This window comes from Danio rerio, chromosome 25 (genome assembly GCF_052040795.2).
Source record: "Danio rerio strain M-AB ecotype USA chromosome 25, GRCz13ab, whole genome shotgun sequence".
In the NCBI taxonomy this organism is placed as follows: domain Eukaryota; kingdom Metazoa; phylum Chordata; class Actinopteri; order Cypriniformes; family Danionidae; genus Danio; species Danio rerio.
Genome location: NC_141045.1, coordinates 28825895 through 28849788, shown reverse-complemented (window position 1 = coordinate 28849788; position 23894 = coordinate 28825895). Strand labels below are relative to the sequence as shown.

At 41.6% G+C, this 23894-nt stretch overlaps 1 protein-coding gene across 1 annotated transcript in view; it reads right to left on the bottom strand.

The window, feature by feature from the left end:
* Positions 1-23894, bottom strand: part of dapk2b (death-associated protein kinase 2b) — a 158272-nt gene that overhangs the window by 27782 nt on the left and 106596 nt on the right. The window contains exons 4-6 of the mRNA XM_087312398.1: positions 660-789; positions 445-493; positions 326-352 (exon numbers count right to left, since the gene is read on the bottom strand). Of these exons, the coding sequence (XP_087168524.1) occupies positions 326-352; positions 445-493; positions 660-789 (206 nt within the window). The remainder of the gene's footprint in view (positions 1-325; positions 353-444; positions 494-659; positions 790-23894) is intronic.

Genomic DNA, 23894 nt, shown 5'->3' with positions numbered 1-23894 from the left:
TCACAGGTGCTAGTTATATACTCCACTAATGATTAATCACTAGCACCTGTGGAGTTTACTCTTCAGAGTGATTGGTCATCTAGCAGACTCCCAAAGTCTCACACAATTCGAGACACACATCAAAGTTTCCTCTGAAGGGGAACTATTATTCATTTTTCTCAAGTGTGGTTCCATCACAACATTTTTTCAGCTTGTAACACTTTAATTTTCCATGTGTATACAACTGTATGTATATATAAGAATATGTCTTTTATTCTGTGGAATGACTATGAATATCTGGATGTCCAGTGAGAGGAGAGATCCACATTTCTCCATCCAAACTCACAGGATATATGTGATGACTCCAATGCTCCTTGAAGAAACAGAGGGGTGGAAGAGAGTACCAAGTTAACCTATAGCCAAACATGTTTACTGTATGTAAAAAGCATGATTAGGAGTTCTCACCACATGTCTGCTTCTAATCCTAGTGGCTCGTAGTTCACTATCTCTGGAGCTGAAAGTAAATTTAGTTAGAGGCATCAGCTAAATTTAATTCAAATCCATGTAGAATGTTAAAGGATAGTAAAACAATTAAGCAGCATCTGACCCATCAGTGTCATTCAGTAATCTTAAAATGTATCACTCAGTTAGTGTTCTATATAACAAGTTGTTAAAATTACCAACAAATTCGGGAGTCCCAAAAATGTTTTTGAATTCCACACCATCTTTGATCCTATGTGCCAAACCGAAATCAATAAGCTTGATTCGTGGCAGTTGGACATTATTATCCAACAGCATGATATTTTCAGGCTGAAAAACAATTAACAAAAACAATCAGTCAAAAACATGATAATTAAGTAATTCATTCAGTGACAGCTGTCCAGTGTCCAGGGGTCTGTTCTTCATACTTTTAATGATCTAAAATGATTTGGCAGATCCTGGATCTTTTAATCTTGATAACTGATCTTTGGCTAATTTGGTTCTTGAAACAAGTTTGTAAATCAGATTAAAATGTCTGGATAAACTCATCTGAGATCGCTGTGTGTGTTGTGAAGGACAGATCTATCGATCCTCGAAATGAGGATCAGCAATGCAATAATTGGCTGATGGCACAGCAGCATAATGACATAATTTGATTAATATTCAATTATCCATCTGAGAAAAATGATGCGCTTAAAATTAGCAGAAAATGGTTTGTTAAGGCGTACTCACACAGCTATCCGAACCCAGGCCAGTTTCCTGGATCGTTTGAGAAGTGTGAGTGCCCTGAATCAGCCTCAGGCACGGTTCAGTTGGCCGGCTCTGGCCCAGTTGGAAGAGGTGTGTCAGAGCACGGGTCACTTTGATTCATCTGAGCCCAAAATTGACGAGACGTGACTTTAAGGGACTGTTTCATATGGATCGATTAATCATTCTTACTAATTAATGAATGCAAACTGTCAGAGGTTATTAAAGACACAAACCCTTCACTGCACGACCGCTGCACCTTCAGCAAACCTCCTAATTCCTGCAACACGATGACTTTACGATTGTTTATGAGTGTCAAAAGTAGCTGATCTGTTGGGCAAAATATTTGACACATTTGTCACTGCATCAAAAACTACTAAAATGATATAATTATAGAAATCTCTACTGTGCTGAGCGAGACTGCTTCCTAAACAGAACAGCGCATCATCAATGACGTAAGCATGCTCAGGCCTGAATGCAATATGAGTGCAGGCCTTCGGGGGAGACATAAGGGGGACAAGCGTGCTTTGGCTCGGTTCAAGGCAACTGTACATAGTGTGAGTACACCCTTTAATATGATAATTGATATGCAATAACTTTCCACATTTGTTGTGAGCTACAGGCTTTACACTTTCATGTGTCAAGAGTATTCATCGTGTATTTCAATGCATATCAATGTATTTACTTTTAGAGAAGATTATTATTATTTATTATTATTATTTATTATAATAGCCTAGGCCTACTCAAGTTAAGATATAACTGTATAAATTGATTTAGCATCAAAACTGCATTTTGGTATGGATAAGGTGTGTGCAACTTTTGCGAAGCTTCAAATCAGCGGTCAAAACATGATAGTTCATGACTGCGTAAATTCTTTTTCTTTTAAGTCGAATATTGTGCATGTACGCGTTTGTATCTAAAACGTTTATATCAATAAATTTTCTCTTTGAACCATCAGGTGGCATTCTTTGTACTTTTATTTTGGAGTGCAGATTGCATGTTTTATAAATATGTATATATTTATAACTTTATATATATATATATATATATATATATATATATATATATATATATATATATATATATATATATATATATATATATATATATATATATACTATTTTCCCAAGTGTATGTAATATCAGAATTCTGTACACATTTTTAGTATTATCTTTGCTTGAACTGACCCTATCTAATCCTGTTTATATGAAATTAACATGCTCCCAAGCAGGTTTGAGCTACCAGAACTGTTGCTATGACAACAAGTCTCAGATAAGTTTTAAAGAACTAAACGAGACTGGATTGTGTCAAATCGTCAATAACTAAATCCACCTAATTAAGTAATACACATACAGCTGGAACAAGAACAGACCCCAGCTCTGGTGGGATTACACATTGGATGCAAACATGTATAGTTGCTCTTCACAGTTGGTAATTTATCCCATTTTAGCTGCATGAGATTCACTTTTTTTTTTCAAGAAAAGCAGCAGCTTATTTGTATTTGAATGGACACACGCAGAAACTTATGTTTTGCTCAAACCCAGATAGGAGAAAATTTGACAAGCTTTAATAAAAAAAATTTCTATGGGGTATTTTGAAAAAACAAAGCAAAGTTATGGAACACATAATCTTTTATTTGTGAATACAGCATTGTCTAAATAGCTAATTATTGCATTCGTAATCTCTATGCATTCATAGATCTAGGTTTGATTATTGTTATGAACTTGATGGTTGTCCTAGATCTTCAGCAAACAAGCTACATGCTGCTGCTGAGTTCAGGGCAAGAAAATATAATGATACAACCCAATTTTTATATTTTTACTTTGACTACATACTAAAATCTGTATCAACTACAAAATATTGATGCTTTCTTATAAAGCACAATACAGTACATCTCCTGTCCTTTTACTAGTTTAGCTCATGTCCTTGATTATGCTATAGTCTATGATGCTCTTTAAAGGGTTAGTTCACTCAAAAATGAAAGTTCATCTATTTGTTACTGATCTTCACGTGGTTCCAATCCCCTGAGAACTTTGTTTACTCTTGGAACACAAAGTTGATTTTTTTACAGATATTTTAGATCAAATCTGAGAGCTCTTTGATCCTCCATAGATATAAGTAGTCCTGAGATGTTCAAAGTTTACAAAAGGAATACAAAAACATTGTCAAAACAATCAGTGATTCTTTGTCTTCTCTTCAGCAGATTACAGATAATATATTACATCTGTTAAAATTAATAGGTGATAGTTTTTAGAGAGTGTAGCAGTCATGAGTTTAATGACATAAAGAAAAAACGAGGTTATGAACAAAATAAGAAACACAAAAAAAGATTTATTTTAAGGATAAGATAAATTAAAATAAATTGGAACAAAAAAAGTAATCTAGCAATCTAGGTTATTCAAATGCTAAATGTATGAATTGATTTAACATTAACTTAAAAGTGGACGAGAAATTAATAACTCATCCAAAGAATATTGCCAAATCTTTTAATCTCTATTGTGTAATGTTAGCAAAAAAAAAAAAAAAAAAAATGAAGTGAGAGTAAAGAAAGTGAAGAAAGTGATTTCCTTTTAAGCAATGTGATAGTTTTTTCACTATCCTTTTTTTTTTATTATAAGGAAGTTAAAATTAAGGGCTCCTGAAATTGCTAATATTCCTGCAAGATTTCATATAGACTCTGTTAAAGCTATTGCTTCCTTGGAATTACATATTTATGATTTATCAATTGAATAAGGGAAAATACCATGTGCTTGTAAAAGTGCTAGAGTTATACCATTATATAAAAAAGGATGTAAGCTAGATAAGGTTAATTATAGGCCTGTTTCAATCTTGGGGTTGATGTCTAAAATTCTGGAAAAAATAGTACACGAACAAATTGTTAGCTATATCAGTAAAATATTTTGTATGAGCTGAAGTCTCCGGGTAAGCAGTCTGTTGTTTGCTGATGGCTGCATGAAGTACATTCATAGCAAGCTTGGCATCAGCATCAGGAGGAATATAAGAGGCAGTTATAATAGTGGAGGTGAACTCCTGTGGCAGATAGAACGGTCTACATTTAACCATTAGAAATTCCAGGTTAACAAAGCAATGTCTCCCGATGATGAGTTTGTGCATCAACCTTTGTTAATATAAATGTATAATCCTCTGCCTCTGGTCTTGTCTGCTCGGAATGTGTGATTCTCAGTGAAAGATACAGCTTTGTCTGGTATCCTGCTGTTTAGCCATGTTTCTGTGAAAATCATGACATTACAATTCCGTAATCTTTTGCTGTGGTTGATGCACAGTCGAATCTCATCCATTTTGTTCACCAGTGACCTTACATTGGCAGAATGATGCTGGGTAAAGAGAGCCGGTGTGGTGTTAGCTTTAGCTTAGCTCTTAACCCACCGTGCTTCCCCCGTCTTAAGGCTAATTTATACTTTTGCGTCAAGTGCACGCGTATGCTACGACGCAGCCTACGCATTGACACATAGCCCTAGGCCGTGGCCGTCAGCGTAGCTGACGTGCACCTCTGAAAAAATGAAACTACACATTGCAACGACGCGTAGCGCAAGCTCTGTGATTGGTCGGCTTGATAGCGCTGACGAGTCTGGGCGGGACTGAGAGCCGCGCGAGCAATGCGAGCCCGATGGAGTGATTGTTTACAAATGTGGAGTCCCGCGAAGGAGCTCTGGATGGAAAGTTTTTTTCCCTTCAGTTGGGGAACTTCAGTGCTATAAAGTGGATTTGATCTTGGAAAATCCACGTATGGGAGGTTTCGGTTCAGAAGCCGCTTGTCTGAAAGAGTATTGAATGGGCCAATGAATGCAATTAATTGGCAGCGTAAGCTTGCACAGGTGTGCTTCATTGCCAATTATCCCAGCATATAAGCACACCTGGAGCGAGCAAACGCCATCCTTTTCGCTTCAGAGACTTTCTGATCGAGTCGATGAGGGTTCCTTCTGCTGTGATCCAGCGATTCCGAGCAAACGAGAGCATTCTCCCAGTCCAGAGTGTGTACAGGCAGGGACAGACGGTTGAGCTAGGGTTCTCCCTTGCCTGGCATTCTTTGGGTCCAGTCCTCCAGAGCGGTGCGTGTAAAGTTGCAACTTCACAAAGAGAGCAACGCAGTCATGCAGCACGTCCTTTTCAGGATGGCGCTCTGACTGTGCGTTTCTGGATGTGGTGATTTCCTGTCCTCAGATGATGGGCATGGGCACTGCGTTGCATGCCGGGGGGGGTCCAGCATGTTAATACGCTGCTCGCGGGCAGTTCATGTCGTCATTGCGATGCCATAACTGTTGCGCAGTAAAGATCGCGGCTAGCCTTTGCAAAAGGGCAAACCACCCCAGTTGTTCCCTGCTCTGCAGCGGGCACTCGGGCAGATCTGAGGGTTTCAGTGAGAGATAATCTGTCGCCCACGGGCCCGCAGACCCCCCACTCCTCCAAGCGCTCCATCAAAGCTTCGGGCGGGGGAAGCAATTCGTCTAACAGATGGTAGCCCTTATGCTCGATGACACCGGAGACCAGACGTCCACCGCGGCATGGGAGGGTGGGCTTTCATTGTCCGATGATGATCCAGACCCGCTCACCCCCTCCGGGCAGGTGAGCGCTGTTAAACGGATCTTGAAATGGACATGATAGCCGTGCTGGCCTGGGCTACTTCTATCGACTAGAGGGGCGTCCCCTTCTTCCCGGAGGTGCACAGAAGGCTCACGCGGCCTTGAATAGCACTTTTTTTCTGCTCGTGCTGCGTGTCCCTCCACCCTCACCACTCTTGACGGTGGAATGGCCAGGGGGTATTTGACGATTCCTCAGGTTGAGTGCGCGATGGCGGTTAATCTGCGCGGCGCCTCTTCTTGGCGTGGTCCGCCTTGTCTCCCATCCAAAGCCTGTAAGTTATCTGCCTCCCTCAGAGCTAGAGCTTACAAGGCTGTGGGCCAGGCTGCTTCCGCCTTGCATGCGATAGCCACCTACCAGCGATACCAAGCGCAGGCGCTGGCAGAGCTGCACAAGGGTGGGTCCAACCCAGGCTTATGAGCTTCGCACTGCCACCGACTAAGTTCTTCGGACTAAGTCCGCTGCATGTGAGTTGGGGAGGACGATGTCCACACTAGTGATGCAGGAGCGACACCCCCGGCTAATATGCTATTGTGATAAGTTGACAAAGTCCGCTTTCTTGACTTCCCCATATCCCAAGCTGGCATGTTCGGCGACACCGTCTGTGAATTCACCCTGGAATTCGAGGCTGTGAGAGAGCAGTCTGATGGGTGATGTCTTATCGACGGGTCCGTAAGCCCGGTCCGCCCACCGTGCCATCCATACCTGCTCCTCGCCGAAGGCGCCCGCCTACGAGAGCTGCACCGCCCCGAAAACAGACATATGTAGAGCTGTGGGCTGGGCAACACCCAACACATTTGCAAGGTTTTATAATCTGCGAGTGGAGCCGGTTTCCTCAAGGGTATTAAGTAACCCTTTGGTGATTGAGGAAACAATTCAGTAGGGTGTTGAAACACGCTTGCTGTGCCATTCTCCCTAAAACGGAGATAAGTGCACCTTTTTATCTGTCAGTAAAGTTCTACGTCAAGTGAGCCCTGCAGATTCCTCCATGGCCCCCAGCACTGACTCAGCGGAGGAGTCACTTGCTGGCCCACTACGTTGTTGGTCTGCCCGCTGGTCAGCCCGCATCTTGGGTATAGGTGCCTGCTATGCGTGATCCCCACTAGGCGATCCCATATGCTTATTCCGCCACGGTTAAGTCCCCAAGATCAAATCCACTTTATAGCACTTCCCTTCCCCTCCTCTGGGAACGAAGGGTTACTTCTGTAACCTCAAACGTTTTGTGTTTACCTCATAGTTAAAGTTGTTGCACATCCGCGGGTTCCTGCCTCAAAATGAGCGAGTTTGAGCCACTTGTACATTCAGGAAGTGTTCAGAAAAAGCAAAACACCAGTGAAGAAACTCGACACAGAGGAACATTAACACCTCACTATCAACTAGCTTTTTGGAAGTGATAACGCAGACCAACAGAGACAGCGCGCAGGAGTATAAATGCACAGCTACACGCGTTGCATGCACCGTGGGTTACGCCTTTCACTTGACACAGAAGTATAAATCAGGCTTTAGTTTACAGTCTCGACGCTGTCTTTGAGCACTTCCGCCTGGGCGCTCGGAAGTGTAGAGGGCAAAATATGTTTTTATACACCAGTGCAATCATGTAGAACAAACCAGTCAAAGAAATAAAAGACTTGAGGTTCAAAAAAGGTTAAAAAAAGTGGTAACAATTTATTTTGATGGTCTATTTGAGTATTAGTAGACTGTTTAATGTTGATACTGCTCCTTCAACAGACATTTAACTGACTATAAGAAACTTTGCAAGTGCATGTCAACTTTCACTAACCCTAACCCAACCTAAAAATCTACTTATAATATAATGATAATTAGTTGGCATGTAGATGCAATGTAACGTAAATTCAACAAATGGACCATCAAAATAAAGTGTGTAGGGAGTCAACGGATCGTTCCAGAACCGAACAAGTCACAGACCATATTATTCTTAAAAAATTGGTTGGTGCCTACATGTCTGAGCTTTGATTTTATTTTCAAAGCAATCCACAGGCATCCAGCAAAAGGCTATGCACAGGATGACTTGCCAGTCGCAATCACAACTGTGCGCTTATTAACTCTACACCTTAAAACAATAAAAGAGGCTCTACACTCTAAAACCCCCCCAAACTGGTTTTTGAGAATGCCTTTTGATTCACGCCTGCGACCCTTGTCTGAGTGGAATACACATTTTAGGCAAACAAAGAAGCGATCATAAGCTTCCAATTTTTAATTGGACATTTAAGTAAAACTGTGTTTATTTGAGTAATGTATGTTTGCTTTATGTTTCTGTAGGTTTTTGTGTGTACATGTTCCATGTGTTTAACAAAACTGTTATGGATAGTGTAGCGAGCCTACTGATGCCACATCGCCCTGGTCCCATATTAACCCCAGATGGCACCTCATCAGCACCGGATCGCTCAAAGCTGGAGCTCATCAGCCAGAGAGGCATAAAAGCCAACCCCACACAAGAAGAAGACGAGCTTCATTCTCAGATGACTCCCTGCGCTAACGCTTGTGTCTCTCTGTCTCTCCCACAGCAGACTCCAGCTCGTGACGATCCAGCACCCGAACTTTCACTATCCTTCACCTTTTCCCCGGAGCACCCGAGCACCATTACCAAAAAGAAGAGAAAACTTTGAACAAGGAAATTTCTAAGTCATCTGTTGCCGGTCAACTTTGCCAGTTGTCGCTGCCTGGACATTGCTCTTCTTATGCTGTGGCCGTTACATCGCCTCGCCGGAAGCCTCGTTACATCACGGAGCAAACCGCGACCTTCACTTGCTGCCGGCTCGACCCCCGATCTGCTTGTGTAACCACTACAACAACAAGCCATCAGGTCAACACATCAGAACTCTGAAACTCCGTCATAACTGCAGAAACCCCAGGAAGGACTTCTAACGCCGCCTCGTTCAACATCTGTATCCCTAGTAACCAACTCCAAGCTTCCCTGAAAGTAAGGAAACCCGTCTTCACCGACGAGGGAATTCCAGCACGTCACTGAAGTTGCTACGCTGACCAATCAGCTTCAATGGGATTTCTCTTTGGAACAGTCGAGGAAACCAAAATTCCATCATAATGCAAGTAACACAAACAAGGTTTCTATCCATTGCTGAAACTGGTGTGAATTGTAATTTAAGTAGTTAAGAATGGCGAAATGCTCTGCTTTATGGTTGCAATGCTAAGAACTTAGCAAAGGCTAGAAGTTGAACCCACTCATTCATAACCACTCTCATAACAGTATTCATTTCTTAGTTTTTGCGTTCTCTTGCAAAGTTTTGCGTTCCCTCGCAAAGATGTTTTGCGTTCTCTCGCAAAGATGTTTTGCGTTCTCTCGCCAAGTTTTGCGTTCCCTCGCAAAGATGTTTTGCGTTCTCTCGCAAAACTGTTTCTCCACAAACACTTCCTGTTCACTTCACTCATGTTAACCCTCCCGTTTTTGCCGAAATTATCCCATATTTTACCATTCTACCCCACTTTCTTTACATTCAATCTGTGCGTCGATCGTCGCCTTTCACTTTGCAACCTCTGAACCAGTGAATGCATGTATAAGCGCTGACTGACAGACGTGCTCCGTACAATAAACTGATCCCAGATCAGCGTCTGTACACGCCATTTAAAGGGACACTTCTGTTATCAAACAAGTGAGCAGCAATGAATCTCATGTTTTGTTTAGTTTGATAACAGAGGTGTCTCTGTAAGAATGCACAGATCTATAATGAAAGGAGTCCATTACTTTAAAACTGTTTGTGCTCATTTAAGAGAAAATAAGCTGTTTAAAATAAGACATGCAGGAATAAGATGTTTCCATATTATTCAGTGCATTTGTCTGTTTAAACATACACCCGCTCCTCTGTGCTCCTCTGTATGGTGCGTACAGACGCTGATCTGGGATCAGTTTATTGTATGGAGCGCGTCTGTCAGTCAGCGCTTATACATGCATTCACTGGTTCAGAGGTAGCATATGAAGGTCGACGATCGACGAACAGTAATGTAAAGAAAGTGGGCTAGAATGGTAAAATAAGGGAGAATTTCGGCAAAAATGGGAGGGTTATCGTGAGTGAAGTAAACAGGAAGTGTTTGTGGAGAAACAGTTTTGCGAGGGAACGCAAAACATCTTTGCGAGGGAACGCAAAACATCTTTGCGAGATAACGCAAAACTTTGCGAGGGAACGCAAAACATCTTTGCGAGGGAACGCAAAAACTAAGAAATATATATTTTCCTCCCTCCCATTTTTCTTTCACCCATTTTTTTTTTCTCCTCCACTACGTCCCTTCTGGGGTTCCGTAGTTTTGCATGGTAGATAGATGAGGTTTTTTTTTTTTTTTCATTTTATAGTATGTATTGTGAACAATTTTGTTCCTGTTTTAAAATGTGGAGGTACTGTTTTTTTATGCATTTAACTGTACTTTGCTGCTATAATTTGTTTTTAACAGCGAGGACTACAATGGAAGCAAGACCTTTATTATAATTTTATCCTTGATAATTTTATTTTAAAATGCATGGGATATTTGTATTTTACACAGTTTGTTTAAATCTGTCATAAAAAAAAAAATCAGCTTTTAAAAAATAAAATAAAAAATAAAAATTTACCTCGGGCAATACAACACTTTGAAATTATAGTCAGCAATGCAACGCATGCATTCGGATATTCAAAGATTGGTTTCAGGCTTCCTTCATATGTGGAAATAAATATCGGATATGTAATAATACGACTCATGTAAATAGGCAGATCGGATTTATTGAGGCATTTTGTTCTGTACATTATTAAACTTGCGAGAAAGTGGTGCTTCTCCGTGGTTTAATGACGTAGAAGGAAGAGAGTGTATGGAGATGCCGACGGGGTAAACAACATCAGAGGAAACAAAGAGTAGGAAAGTGGTCAGTCACCACAATTTGCTCCCACCAGACCTGGGATCTCTCTCGTACCCATACATTCCTCTGAATGGTGAAGGACATCATAAAGCATATAAAACATAAGCGCAAGCTGCTTTGACAGCCCTTTCCCACCTCCGCCTCAAAATCATTTTAAAGTTAGGCAAACTTTGTGTTGTAACTTTTGCTTTTTGTCGCTATTAATACACGCACTGATGGCTTCACATAGAATAACTTTATTCTCTCAAACACCAGTGCACACACAAGCAAAGGCTACATCTTCAACTGTATTGACCTTATTTTAAAATGAGAAAGTGCGCCTGTTTTCGCGATTGTCTTAGAACTTCCGTTTCAGTCGCCTATGGGAGAAATGAAAGGAATAATAAACGGCAAAAAACGGTCAAACTACTTGCTCTACAAACAAATGTTTGCATGACTATACAGACCAAGTAGAATAATATAACAAGGAAATATCAGTTTGCAACATTAAACAGCGAAACGAGCAGTTTTTAATGTCTAAAAATGAATGGAAGTGAATGAGACCGGAAGTCTCGTGCCAAAAAGATTCAAATGGCAGTGCCCGCTTGTCCGCGGAGAATAAGGTCAATACACAGACACACACACCAGGGCCATACCATTACATAAACTGAGTGGGGGTAAATCTCGACTGAACCATTTACTGCTTATATTACACTTCGCATATTTCGCAGAGCTAAAAACAAGACAATTTCTTCCATCATGGCTAGTCTCAGATAGCCGGTAGTAATCGGCCTGAGTGAGTGTTATCTGGGCCAAGTTTGGCCCGCAGCTCGCTCGCACACATGTGTTTGTGATGCGGCTGTAAAGCACTGGCCCGATTCCTGTTAACAATATCTGACCCGAGTCTGTGTGTAGAGTGCGGGCTGCTTCTGGCAAGGACTCCGCTTGTTTAACTGATGACAACCGATTAAATTCTTATTTTATCTAGTAATTTGATAGCTCCACGTTTAATGAAAATTTGGGAAAATATCCATGTTACGACAGCAACAAAATAGTAAGAATATTTTGTGTGGATGGTCGCAATGTTTAGACGCAAACAAAACAATATTATTTATAAATGAATTATACATATCATCATGACACAGATGATAGAACCCACCTTTATGCATGTTCGACATAAGTTGTATGGCAAGTGTAAACACATGAATTGGATATGGGTCACAATTAAAACAACGTGTAAACAGATAGGCAAACAAATCAGATATAGGCAATAAATCGGAATCGGGCATCAAGACCTGACATGGTAACAGGGCCATAGTGAAGTTTTTAAAACTAATTTTGGAAAAAAGCACACACAGATAGTAAACAACGAATTCTCTATCAGCAATCACACTAATACTTCCAATCAGAATCAAAAAGAATTCCCATAATTAACCAAGGTCATCCTACCTAAGTCATCTCATCGACTTTGCATCAAGTGCATCTTATCGCCAACAGCATGTGCACGTACGATGATGCCTTCAGGAACTAGCCTTCTCCTGATTCTCCAGCCGAGACCCTTACCCCTGCTCTGCAGAACATCCCAGCCGGGTCACCATCACCCTCATCTTCCAGCTGACAGCCTCCATCTCCGGCATCTTCCTACGCTTCAGCCATATCCTCCGTCCCCACATTGGAGCTAACGGTCTTCAGTTTCCCGTAATTGCTCTCCAACGGAGGCATCTCTCACTAGACCCCCTCCTGTTTCCAACCACATCCGGAATCAAATCTTGTCAGGTGTGGATATAGACATCTTTTTAGATTGCTAGATAGATTGCAGTGAAATGTTCCTCACCCTTAAAAATTCAGCCAGCAATCAGTTCCATATTCTTTAATTCCGGGAATTTCTCATAGCTTATCATTGAAGTAATTTGCTCAGTTTTTCCCCACAGAAGACGCAAGCTCTGCAACTATCTTGTGATTGTTGGTGTGCTCACACTTTCATATGGAGGTGCACACTTTTACACTTACAGTACCATAAATTATTTTCTGCAAAATGAACAGCCCGTGTAACCCAAAGTAATCAATATCCTTACTGGAGGGTGTTGGACACTGATCTCTACAACAGTATATTTCTCGGTTGCACGTAATCTATCTTGCTCGATTCTCCACTCACCCCACTTTTTCATGCCCTTTCAATAATCTGTCTATCCCCCTAACCGAGCAATCCCAACCCAAATCCACAAGCTGTGTCCCATGACCCCCAAACACCTTTAAAACCTCTTCCCTCCCAATATCCACTGATCGCCTCCTTCTAGCAAACAAATCTGGATGAACTTTAATTTGGGACGTTATTTAAGGCAGCGATGCCGTTTCATGCATTTTTTCAAAGTTTTGCGGTGGCACACACGCCCACATTATCTGTCCTTTACTTAAAACAAACAATAAAATGGATAAACCATACTTATTGACTCTTGTTAACATTTCTCGTCCATCTAGAGAATTTCAGCATCACCCCGACTCACATTTCAAGGATTATTTACTGTCAGGTTTCTTCCACAGTTTCCACCCCGGCATTTCCAATTTCCTTCCGCAAAGTCTCATCTGCCCTAATCTCATGTCTGCAATCACAGAATCAAAAGACGCAAATATCTTAATTACAAAATAATTAGAATCTAATTTCTGGATCTACCCCTTTTCCGCCCCACCGTTTAACATCTTACACATTAAACCCATAGGAATAGCTACTAGAAAATTCTCAGGTAAAAAAAAAAATGACTCATAATCGATCTGTCTTCCCTGAACAAATCTCAGTTTCCAAGCATTAACAGACTTATTCCGTTAAAAGAAATCTCTCTCAATATTCATGATATTAACCTAGCTATTTCCTTGATAAAAATCAATTTGATGGCCAATGTCGATATAGTATCCGCCATCAAAGTGATGCCCAATCCACCCATATTTCTGGCATCTCTTTGGCATCCACTGGCGTGACGAATATTTATTTTTAGTCTGCCTCATCTTCGTTTGCTGAAGCAGCCCATAGATTTTTTAAAAATGCTTTCAGAAGCAAAATGCTGGATCTTATCAAACAATTATGCTGTCCCTTACTTAATATGCCTGCTAGATTATTTTTTAAATAATCTTGCAACAAAATTCCATTTCAGCCATGCACCTTTTGACAATGCAGAAAGTTTTCAAAGAGCTCGGGATTCCCTTTGCCCAAGACAAAACATTCAGCCCAAACACTTCGATCAAATTTTTAGGCATCAATATAGATTCTTAATAATTCCAAGCATCCTTATCTAAAGAAAAAATAGATTGAATAATTTCAATAGATTCTAATCTCTTAAACAGCACTAGTTGCTCCAAATGAGAGCTGTTATCTTCCCTTTCTCACCCAAGCTTCACAATGTGCATCATCCCACAAGGCTGTCCATTTCTCACTCACCTCCTACTCTTCGCGTCTTCCTTTCATTAGCTGGAGGAACAGATATCCATATATGACTCTTGCTGTAACGAACTCAGCCTATGGATTTCTTTTCTTAGACAATGGAAATATAGCTTTAGCGACAGTTCTGTCAGAAAGACCTAATGTCACGTCATACATTTAACCAGATTCAACAAATACCCTCGCAACACCAGTACTATATAAGCTGGCCATTCACAATCCTATTTGTTTACAGATAGCAACGTCGACACTCTAACGACTCAGTAGCTATTAAAACCAAAACAAATGTACAGGAAATTTTTTGTGCATATTCTGATTCAGACAATGAAACTACTCCAACTTCTCTTTTCACGACGAGACGCAGTGCCCGTATTTTGAACCGGGAATCTCCATGGTCCTTCTGGTCCTCGGAAAAAATCCTTGACACTCTTCAAGCAGCGGGCATTCGGGCATTCATTGATACGAACCTCTGAAGAAACGATCTTTTACTCATGGCTTCCAACACTTTGGGTACTCTACCTGCTTTACCTGTAGACCTAACCCACGTAGCCACAGCCACAACAGCGCCAGCTCAGCTCAAACAAACAAGCAAGAAGAGAGCAGCTAATTCCTCCTCGCCAAGACAAGCAAAAAGAATGTTATCCGCTCAAGCAATACCACAACTCTTCCCACACGAGAATGACGATACAAATATACAACTCCAAGCCGTCAAAGGTCTCGCTGACACAGTCAAAGGATTCAAAACCAAGATGAATCCTCTAGAAAACTCGATAGCTGGTTATGTACGGGCTTTGAAACTCCAAACTCTCTCTCGGCGATCGCTCCAGCGTACGGATTCATCAACCCAACAAGTGCTCCTTCTACTTCATGTATCAACGCTCCAACTAACTCTTCAGAAAACAACACAAGTCAACGCCTTACCTTCAACTTCGCTCTTCAACCTGGCATCTGCCGTCCCAGTCCAAACATTCGGCAGGCGTTTCGTTCCACAAGCAGCGGTACCAGTGTCACCTCAAACTAGAAAAAAACATCATCCAAGGTAAGGAAATTAACCTAGCTAGTTTGCTGCTCCCCTTTACAGCAGTAGACCGGCAAATGGTTGGCTGTGGTGATGTGGCAGTTTACCTCAAAACTTCCGATCCCAGACTGCAACGCAACCTAACTTTTAGTGAATTCGTCATTGCTTTCAGAATTTATAGACACATATGGTGTCAGACTTTTCCAGAATGAAGAGAAGAACTTGATCTTTATTTATCCATGATAGCAGACTTTAATCAACATTCGGGGGTACATTATTCTACGAATATCATAAGTCATTCTCCGCCAAATCTGCTTCATTTATCACTCTCTACAATTCAAGAATCGATTTGGGTATTACAGACAATGAGCTCCTAATCCGGCACTTCGGAGGCCAAAAAATTTTAGCCTGCGCAGTCTGTAGCTTGCATAAACATAATGCTTCCGTTTGTCCCAAAGCTATGGAGGGCAAAGCTTCAGACACTCTCCATGGTGCTTATAAAATAAGCAAGCCAACAGACATTAAAGGGCGTCCCATTACGTCATCCCGATTTGTAATAATTTTAACGAATCTGTTTGCTCTTTCCCTCTGTGCAAATTCTCTCACATCTGCAGTTTCTGTAAAGACCCTCACCCAAAGTCAATCTGCTCCCGTCGGCTCAGACCTGCATCTCACAAGAGAAATCCAATTAAGAAAATTTTTTTTAAAATCACCCTTCCACTCTTATTAATGTCTCGACCCTTTCCTCTTATCTTTCTTCTCATCCTGATCCTACTTTTATCGATTATCTCCTTACCGGTCTGTCACAAGGATTTTGGGTAGTGGTTCTTTTTTTTCTTTCTACCTCCTTTCGTGGCAAAAAAACCTACAGTCTGCTCTTGCAAAACCAGAGGTTGTAACAGACCTTCTACAGAAAGAGATTAATAAAGGGGATGTAATCAGCCCCTATTATACACCTCCTTTTGTTCCGTTTCGCGTTAACTCACTCGGAATAGCGACTCATAAATACTCGGGTTAAAAATGGCTAATATTTGATATGTCCTCCCCTCATTCGGATTTAACTGCGAGCGGTAATGAATGCATCCCTTCCGACCTCTTTTCTCTACACTACGCAACAGTTAGCCATGCTATAAAATCTATTAAAATAGCCGGACAAAGTGCTTACTTGGCAAAAACCGACATTATGGAAGCTTTTAAAATCATACCCTTTCATCCCTCAGAGTGGGCTCTCTTTGGAATTAAATGGAATTCAAAATTCTATTTCGCAGTAAGACTTACCTTTGGTTGCCGTACCGGTCCAAAAATCTTTAATTGTCTTTCTAAAGCATTGTGCTGGATATTATTGAATGTCTGTAAATTACCCTTCGTTTTACATTTTTTAGATGACTTCTTACTAATTGACTTTCTGTTTTCACAACAGTCCTCGCTGGATAAGTTAAAACAAGTATTCAACGATGTCGGCATCCCGTTGTCCAAAGAGAAAAAGCTAGGTCTATCTATAAATCTCGAATTCTTGGGCATCTCCCTCACGTAAAACTTTTTTGAATCAGGGCAGTTATGCAGACCTTTCTCACGATTAGATCTACATCAAAGCGAGAATTACTCTCCCTGCAAGGGTAAATAAACTTTGCTATGAGTATAATTCCCCAAAGCAGATCCTTTATTTCTCGATTACTAACGCTAGCTCATTCCGCTCTAAATTTACACGATTTGATTCAGTTGACCGAAGGATGTATCTCAGATATAAAATTCTGGCTACATCTTCTTAACCACTGTAATGGCATTTCTTTTTTCTATAATGATTTCACAGAATCATTGGAAAATTTGCAACTCCTTTACAGATGCTGCCCCTTCTATAGGTTTTGGGGGGTTTCTGGGAAAGCAATAGTTTGCTGAATCTTGGCCAAAAGTTTTTCCTAAACGTACTCCAGAGTCCATATTAATGGCTCTTCATGAAATCTATCCTATCGCAGTAGCCTGCGTTCTTTGGGGAAAAGCATGGGCTCGCAAACATATTGTTATTTTCTGTGATAACGAGGCCACAGTCGCAATTGTCAATAAAGGGAGATCAGCATGCCCTCTGATTATGTCTATTTTAAGAAGAAAAACATGGCAATCTGTTATTTGTAATTTTATTTTCAAAGCCTGATATATACCTGGACATATTAACAATGCAGCTGACTCGCTCTCTTGCCTTCAATTCCAGGCTTTCAGACGACTGCATCCATCGGCCAATCAGGACCTGGTCTCGGCTTGATTGAAACGAACCCTGAAGCAGTTCGATTGCAGTGAGAAAGCGATCCGATCCGAGTGCGGTTATATCACAGTGTTTTATGGATATGTAATAGACATACGGCTGTATGAAGAGAGAATTATGAGTAGGGCGGGAAGTTTTGCGAGTCTCCAGATGCCCGCAAACGAGTAATGATTTCTTGGTAATCTCGCGTCTCCCTCCTGGTCCTCAAATAGTCATCGTCGCGCACCCTTCTCACCCCTCCCCACCGCATCTCTCCTCAGACACGTCGCGCACGCACACCTTGTCAATCACCACCAAACCACCACCTCTCCTGACAGATGAGCTGGACGCTGCAAAATAAACCCTGACACTCTGACCAATGTGAGGAGAGTTTACACGCACGTGACTTGTTTTAGTCTTTTGGTCCAATTAGAAACTTTGCTGTGTGAAAGCGAACCGCTCCAAGAGCAAAGAGCAACAATGAAACATTTTTGAAACAACTGAATCGATTCACAGGCGTGAAAGCACCCTTATTCTCCACTTATATCATTATTTCTTTTAGCCTTCTATGGTTTCATGCGTTCTGGGGAATTTAATTCAGATTCTAAATTTAACCCCTCTCCCGATTTAACTATGTCTAATATCTAATTCTCACCAGATTATTTTAACATAGTTCTCAAGCATTCCAAAACCGGTGCCGGCGCTACGCTATTTATTTACAAAACTGGAAATAAAATTTGTCCCTTCTTATCAATGAAAATTAAAATTGGCCCCTTCTTATCAATGGCTCACCAAAAAACCTCTTTTAATTCACCCTTATTTATTCTATCTAATGGTACACCAATGACTAAAGCATGGTTTTATTCACATTTAGCTATAGCTTTTAAAAATTGTGGTCTTTCACCTTTCCTATATCCTGGCCATTCATTCAGGATCTGAGCGGCTACTACTGCCACAGAAAAAGGAGTTTCCACGGCTACGATAAAACTCCTAGGTAGATGGTCTTCAATACCCATGTTTGGTCCTACATCAGACCAAATGCCTTAACCATCTCAAAAGCTTAGAAGAAACTCTCACGACTTCATCCAGGTAAACTTTTCAGTACAATTACTGGTGGTGGGGAATTGTATGGCTCATTCAACAGTCTGATAAAGTATTATTCATTTCATGTATTTAAAATAAATAAATAAATAAATAAATAAATAAATAAATAAATAAATAAATAAATAAAAACACTGATGTCATTATCGTTTATTATTATTATTATTATTATTAATATCATCATTAGCTATTATTATTGTCATAACTTGCAATAAATACTACAGTTGTTGTATTTATTTAGCTTAATTCTTTGCACTCACTTGCTTATATCACAATATTCATCTAATTTTCGTTCATTCATATTTATATATACATAGGCTATTTAAGTCATATTCATGATCCATCGGGATCATTATTACAATGGCTCAATGGGGTCTTTTATGTCCTGGACCAGTGTAATAAATGATAGCTGTTTATTAATAGTCTATTTTATATTTATTTATCCTATTATCTTTTGTATCTATATAGAACGTACATGTACATAAAACATATATTTCATGTATTATCTCGCCTAGGTCTTTCTAACCATGGTCTGCCGGTCTCTTAAAATAGACCTGCCGGGGTCTTAAAACCATGACCCGCCGGGGTCCATCATAACTGCTGTCCTTCGCGTCTTTGAATCCAAGGCCTTTTGGGGGTCTTTTCCATCTGCGATCCGTCGGAATCTTCCTATCGCGACCCGCCGGGGTCTTTGCAACAGCGATTGGGCAGAGCCCCTTTAATTCCGCCTACGGAGGCTTGAAAAGCAGCTGCCTGTCGAGGCTTTTATTACGGCTTCTGGCAGCCCTAACCTCGAACATCTCGTCCAAATGTATCAGAATAACATTTAAACTTGGCTATCTAATTAACTGGTTGTTATATAAGCTTCAATTTGGTCCCCTTGAATGAATCGATGAAAATTCTTATTATTTAATTATATTCATCATAGGATCACCTATGCCTTGACTGGAGAGTATATCTAATTATATTTAATATCTTTTGGGGGTAGGCTCCGCCCCTGCCTTCGTCCTCAGACAAGACTTGGCTGAATCAACGAGCTTCTTATTCAAGCTACAGACGGGGCCTCCGCCAAGGAAATTTATTTGGTCATGTTACCTTGTCAAATAATATCAATTTATATCATACATTTCTCTCTTGTCTTCCTGGTTGAAATATATTTTTAGCGACAGTTCTGTCACGAAGACCTAATGTCACATCATACATTTCAATCAGATTCAACCAATAGCCTCACACCACAAGTACTATATAAGCTGACCATTCACAATCCAATTTGTTTACAGATACCAATGTCGACACTTTACCATCCTCCCCACCACCACCAGGTTGGCCCAGTCCGGGGGGTAGGCTCTACCCCTGCCTTCACCCTCAGATAAGACTTGGCTGAATCAACAAGCTTCTGATTCAAGCTACAGACGGGGCCCCCGCCAAAGAAATTTATTTGGTCATGTTACCTTGTCAAATAAAATAAATTTATATCATAAATGTCTCTCTGGTCTTCCTGGTAGAACAACTTATCTTTTTTTTCTACAGTAACTTTTCTCTCCAGTAGATATCAATTTATTTACCAACACCGGCTCCTCTGCCGGTTTCAGAGGATATTACAAATATCGTTTTGCTTTTCAGAAATTCAGGCAGCTGGCACCAGAGGCAGAACTTCTAATTCAATTTAATTCAATTCAATTAATCTTTATTTCCTTAGAGGCTGTCCTTTCAGGACCAATGCGAGGACTCATCTGTCACTGGGGTCTTACAAGGATCAGTCTCATGCTCTCCACTCCTCCTTAACCACCACAGCAGCTGCTCAGGATATGGCCTGGTCCAGGATTATAACTTCTTCCAACCCTAGTACCTCCCTATTCTGCACTAATATTCCTATAAGCCATCCTGTAATCAATCACACCAAGAGCCCTTCAATCTTACCTGATAGCATGGAGAAGTCAAGGTTTTTCACACTACCCATACATATATTTTCCAGATTTTCCAGAAAACTGCATTTTAGCCAGAAAGACATGTTTCTCTCCATGAACTATATGGGTTATTCTATAGTTGCAGGTACATTTAGTGACCAAAGCCATTCTTTCTTCAGTTTTTTTAGCAAAAATATGTGTTACATATTTGATTATTTATAAAATGTTCAAGATTTTTCATACATCACAAGATGTTACATGCCATAACAATTCGATATTCTTTGTAAAAAGTCTCTTATATAATCAAAAATCATGATTTATTGATGTCCATATTAGTCAGTGTATTTTTTCCATCATGTATCATAGTAATCAAAAAATGTCTTTGCTTTTCTTCGTTCGATAAGAGAGTGATCCAATATGTCTTTTGCAGGAACCCAATTCTCTCCTCTGGACCGTAACCTTCCCAGTCCACCAAGTACTGAAATCCTCGCCCCCTCCATCTCGAGTCCAGAATGCACTTAACCGAGTAAACGGTCCCCCCATCTACGAGACGCGGCGGAGGGGGAACCGGTGTGGGCAGGTTAATGGCCTTTTGAAAAACAGGCTTTAATTTGGAAACATGAAACATGGGATGTATTCTCCTGTACGCTGGAGGAAGTTTAAGGCGGACTGCCACCGTGATCTTGATCTAATGACTAATGATCTTGATGACAGTGAATGGGCCAATAAATTTAGGTGCAAGTTTATTACATGCGGAACGCAAAGGAATATTCTTAGTTGAAAGCCACACTTTCTGACCGATGATGTAAATGGGAGGCTTCGACCGGTGGCGATCGTCTTTAGCCTTGGTGCGTGCACCCACTTGGAGGAGGGTCTGTCTGGCCCTGTTTCAAGTGCGTCGACACCTCTGGACAAAGGCGTGTGCGGAGGGAACCGCAAATTTGAATTCCAGACTGGGAAAAGCTGGTGGCTGGTAACCTAAGCTACACTGAAACGGAGAGAGGCCCGTGGCTGACACTGGTAATGAATTGTGTGCGTACTCCACCCATGGGAGCTGCTGACTCCAAGAGAAGGGATTCTGGTAAACCAAACTACGTAACATGCGCTCGAGATCTTGGTTGGCCCTCTCTGTTTGTCCGTTACTTTGAGGATGGAAAACAGAAGAAAGACTTACAGACGCTCCCAATAAATCACAAAATTCTCTCCAAAATTTAGAGACAAACTGAGGCCCCCTGTCAGAAACCACTTCCGTTAGGAGGCCATGAATGCGAAAGACATGATTTATGACAGCATCTGCTGTCTCGCTGGCTGAGGGTAATTTGGGCAGAGGGATAAAATTAGTAGCTTTTGAGAACCGGTCCACAGTGGTCAAAACAGCCGTATTGCTGCCAGATGGCGGGAGACCAGTGACAAAATCTAGTGAAACAGGCGACCAGGGGCTCGAAGGCACTGACACCGGCTGTAGGAGTCCAGCAGGAGGGCGATTTGAAGTTTTAGAAATAGCACAAACAGAACAGGCCAAAACAAACTCACGTATGTCACGTGCCATAGATGGCCACCAAAATAGCTGTTTAACCAAAAATAAAGTACAACTCACCCCAGGATGGCAAACCATTTTGAAGGAATGTCCCCACCGGATCTCCTCCGGCACAAACAATCGACTAAGTGGGCATCCGACCGGGGGCGTACCCCATCCAGGGCTGTGCGAACCCTGCTCTCGATCTCCCATGTCACAGCAGAAATACAAATCCTCTGGGGAACGATGGGCTCAGGAGACGTATTGTGCTCGGAAGAATAAAAAAGACGAGATAACGCGTCAGGTTTGATGTTTTTAGAACCCAGCCAATAAGAGATGATAAAGTCGAAACGTCCGAAAAATAATGCCCACCGAGCCTGCCTGGAGTTAAGTCGTTTGACGGACCTGATGTATTTGAGGTTCTTATGATCGGTTCAAACGATAAAGGGAACCCCCGAACCCTCCAACCAATGACGCCACTCCTCCAAAGCGAGTTTGACAGCCACAACTCCCTATTACCAATGTCGTAATTACGTTCTGCGGGAGCACGCTGGGATAGGATAGCGCCCACCCCCACCTCTGACGTGTCAACCTCCACCACAAACTGCCAGGGGGGATCAGGAGTCACCAGAATGGGGGCCGAAACAAAGCGGCCCTTTAGTTTAGAGAATGCAGCCTGTGCTGCACTCGACCACCTGAAGGAGGTTAAGGACATCAGAGGGGTGGCGAGCTGGCTGAAATTGTGAATAAAACGTCGGTAAAAATTGGTGAAGCCCAGAAATCTCTGCAGGGCCTTACGAGACTCTGGAATTAGCCAATTTACCACAGCCTGAACCTTCTCTGGATCCATGCGCACCCCCTCGACTGACACAATGTGTCCTAGAAAGGGAACAGACTGTGCATGGAACACACATTTCTCCGCCTTGACAAAAAGCCCATTTTCTAGCAGCCACTGAAGCACTCGCCTGACGTGCTACACATGTTTCTGGAGAGAACGGGAAAAAATCAAAATGTCATCCAGGTAGACATAAATAAACTGATCTATCATGTCTCGCAACACGTCATTAACAAGTGCTTGGAAAACCGCAGGAGATCTAATTTTGTGAAAAAAGAAGCCCCTTGCAGACGTTCGAACGGTGAAGACATCAGCGGCAAAGGATACGTATACTTCCCCGTGATGTTGTTCAGCCCTCAAAATTCTATGCAAGGTCTATGTGTTTTTCACAAAAAAGAACCCTGCCCCCGCCGGTGAAGAAGAAGGCCGAATGATCTTGGCTGCTAAATAATCAGAAATATATTTCTCCATGGCCTCCCTCTCAGGAATAGAAAGAGAGTATAACTTGCCTTTGGGCGGAGATGTACCTGGCAGTAAGTCTATAGCACAGACATAGGGACGATGTGGAGGCAGAGAAGCAGCTCAAGACTTACTGAACACTCTCTTCAGGTCGAGGTACTCACTGGGTACGTTTGACAGGTCCATGCACTTCTCCTGAAACACACCAAGAAACACCAGAACGAGCATACGAAAGACAGGACTCATGACAGTTGCCACTCCACAAAAATATTGTATTAAGACCCCAGTTAATATGAGGCTTATGGAGAATCAACCCAGGATGGCCTAAAACCACCGGTGCTTTGGAACAGTCTGTTAACAAAAATGATATGTGTTCAACATGATTTCCAGACGTGACAAGTTTTATGGGTTTGGTGGAGTGAGTGATTGTGAGGAGGGAAAGTCCACTGAGGGCACGTACTACAATAGGTTCAGAGAGAGCGATAACCGGAAGTTTACAACTGGAAGCAAAACTAGTGTCGATAAAATTTTCCTCCGCTCCTGAATCAACAAAGGCCTGGGTGTTTTGGCTTCCGGAACCCCATGATATGGTGACCAGCAATAATGTAACCACTGCAGAAGATTTCTTCAGACTGATTTCACCCATCAGTGATGGGTGTTGTCTTTTATGGGACAGGAAACCACACGATTCCCCGCCCCACCGCAGTAAAGGCAGAGTCCCTCAGTTCTCCGTCGACGCTTCTCCTG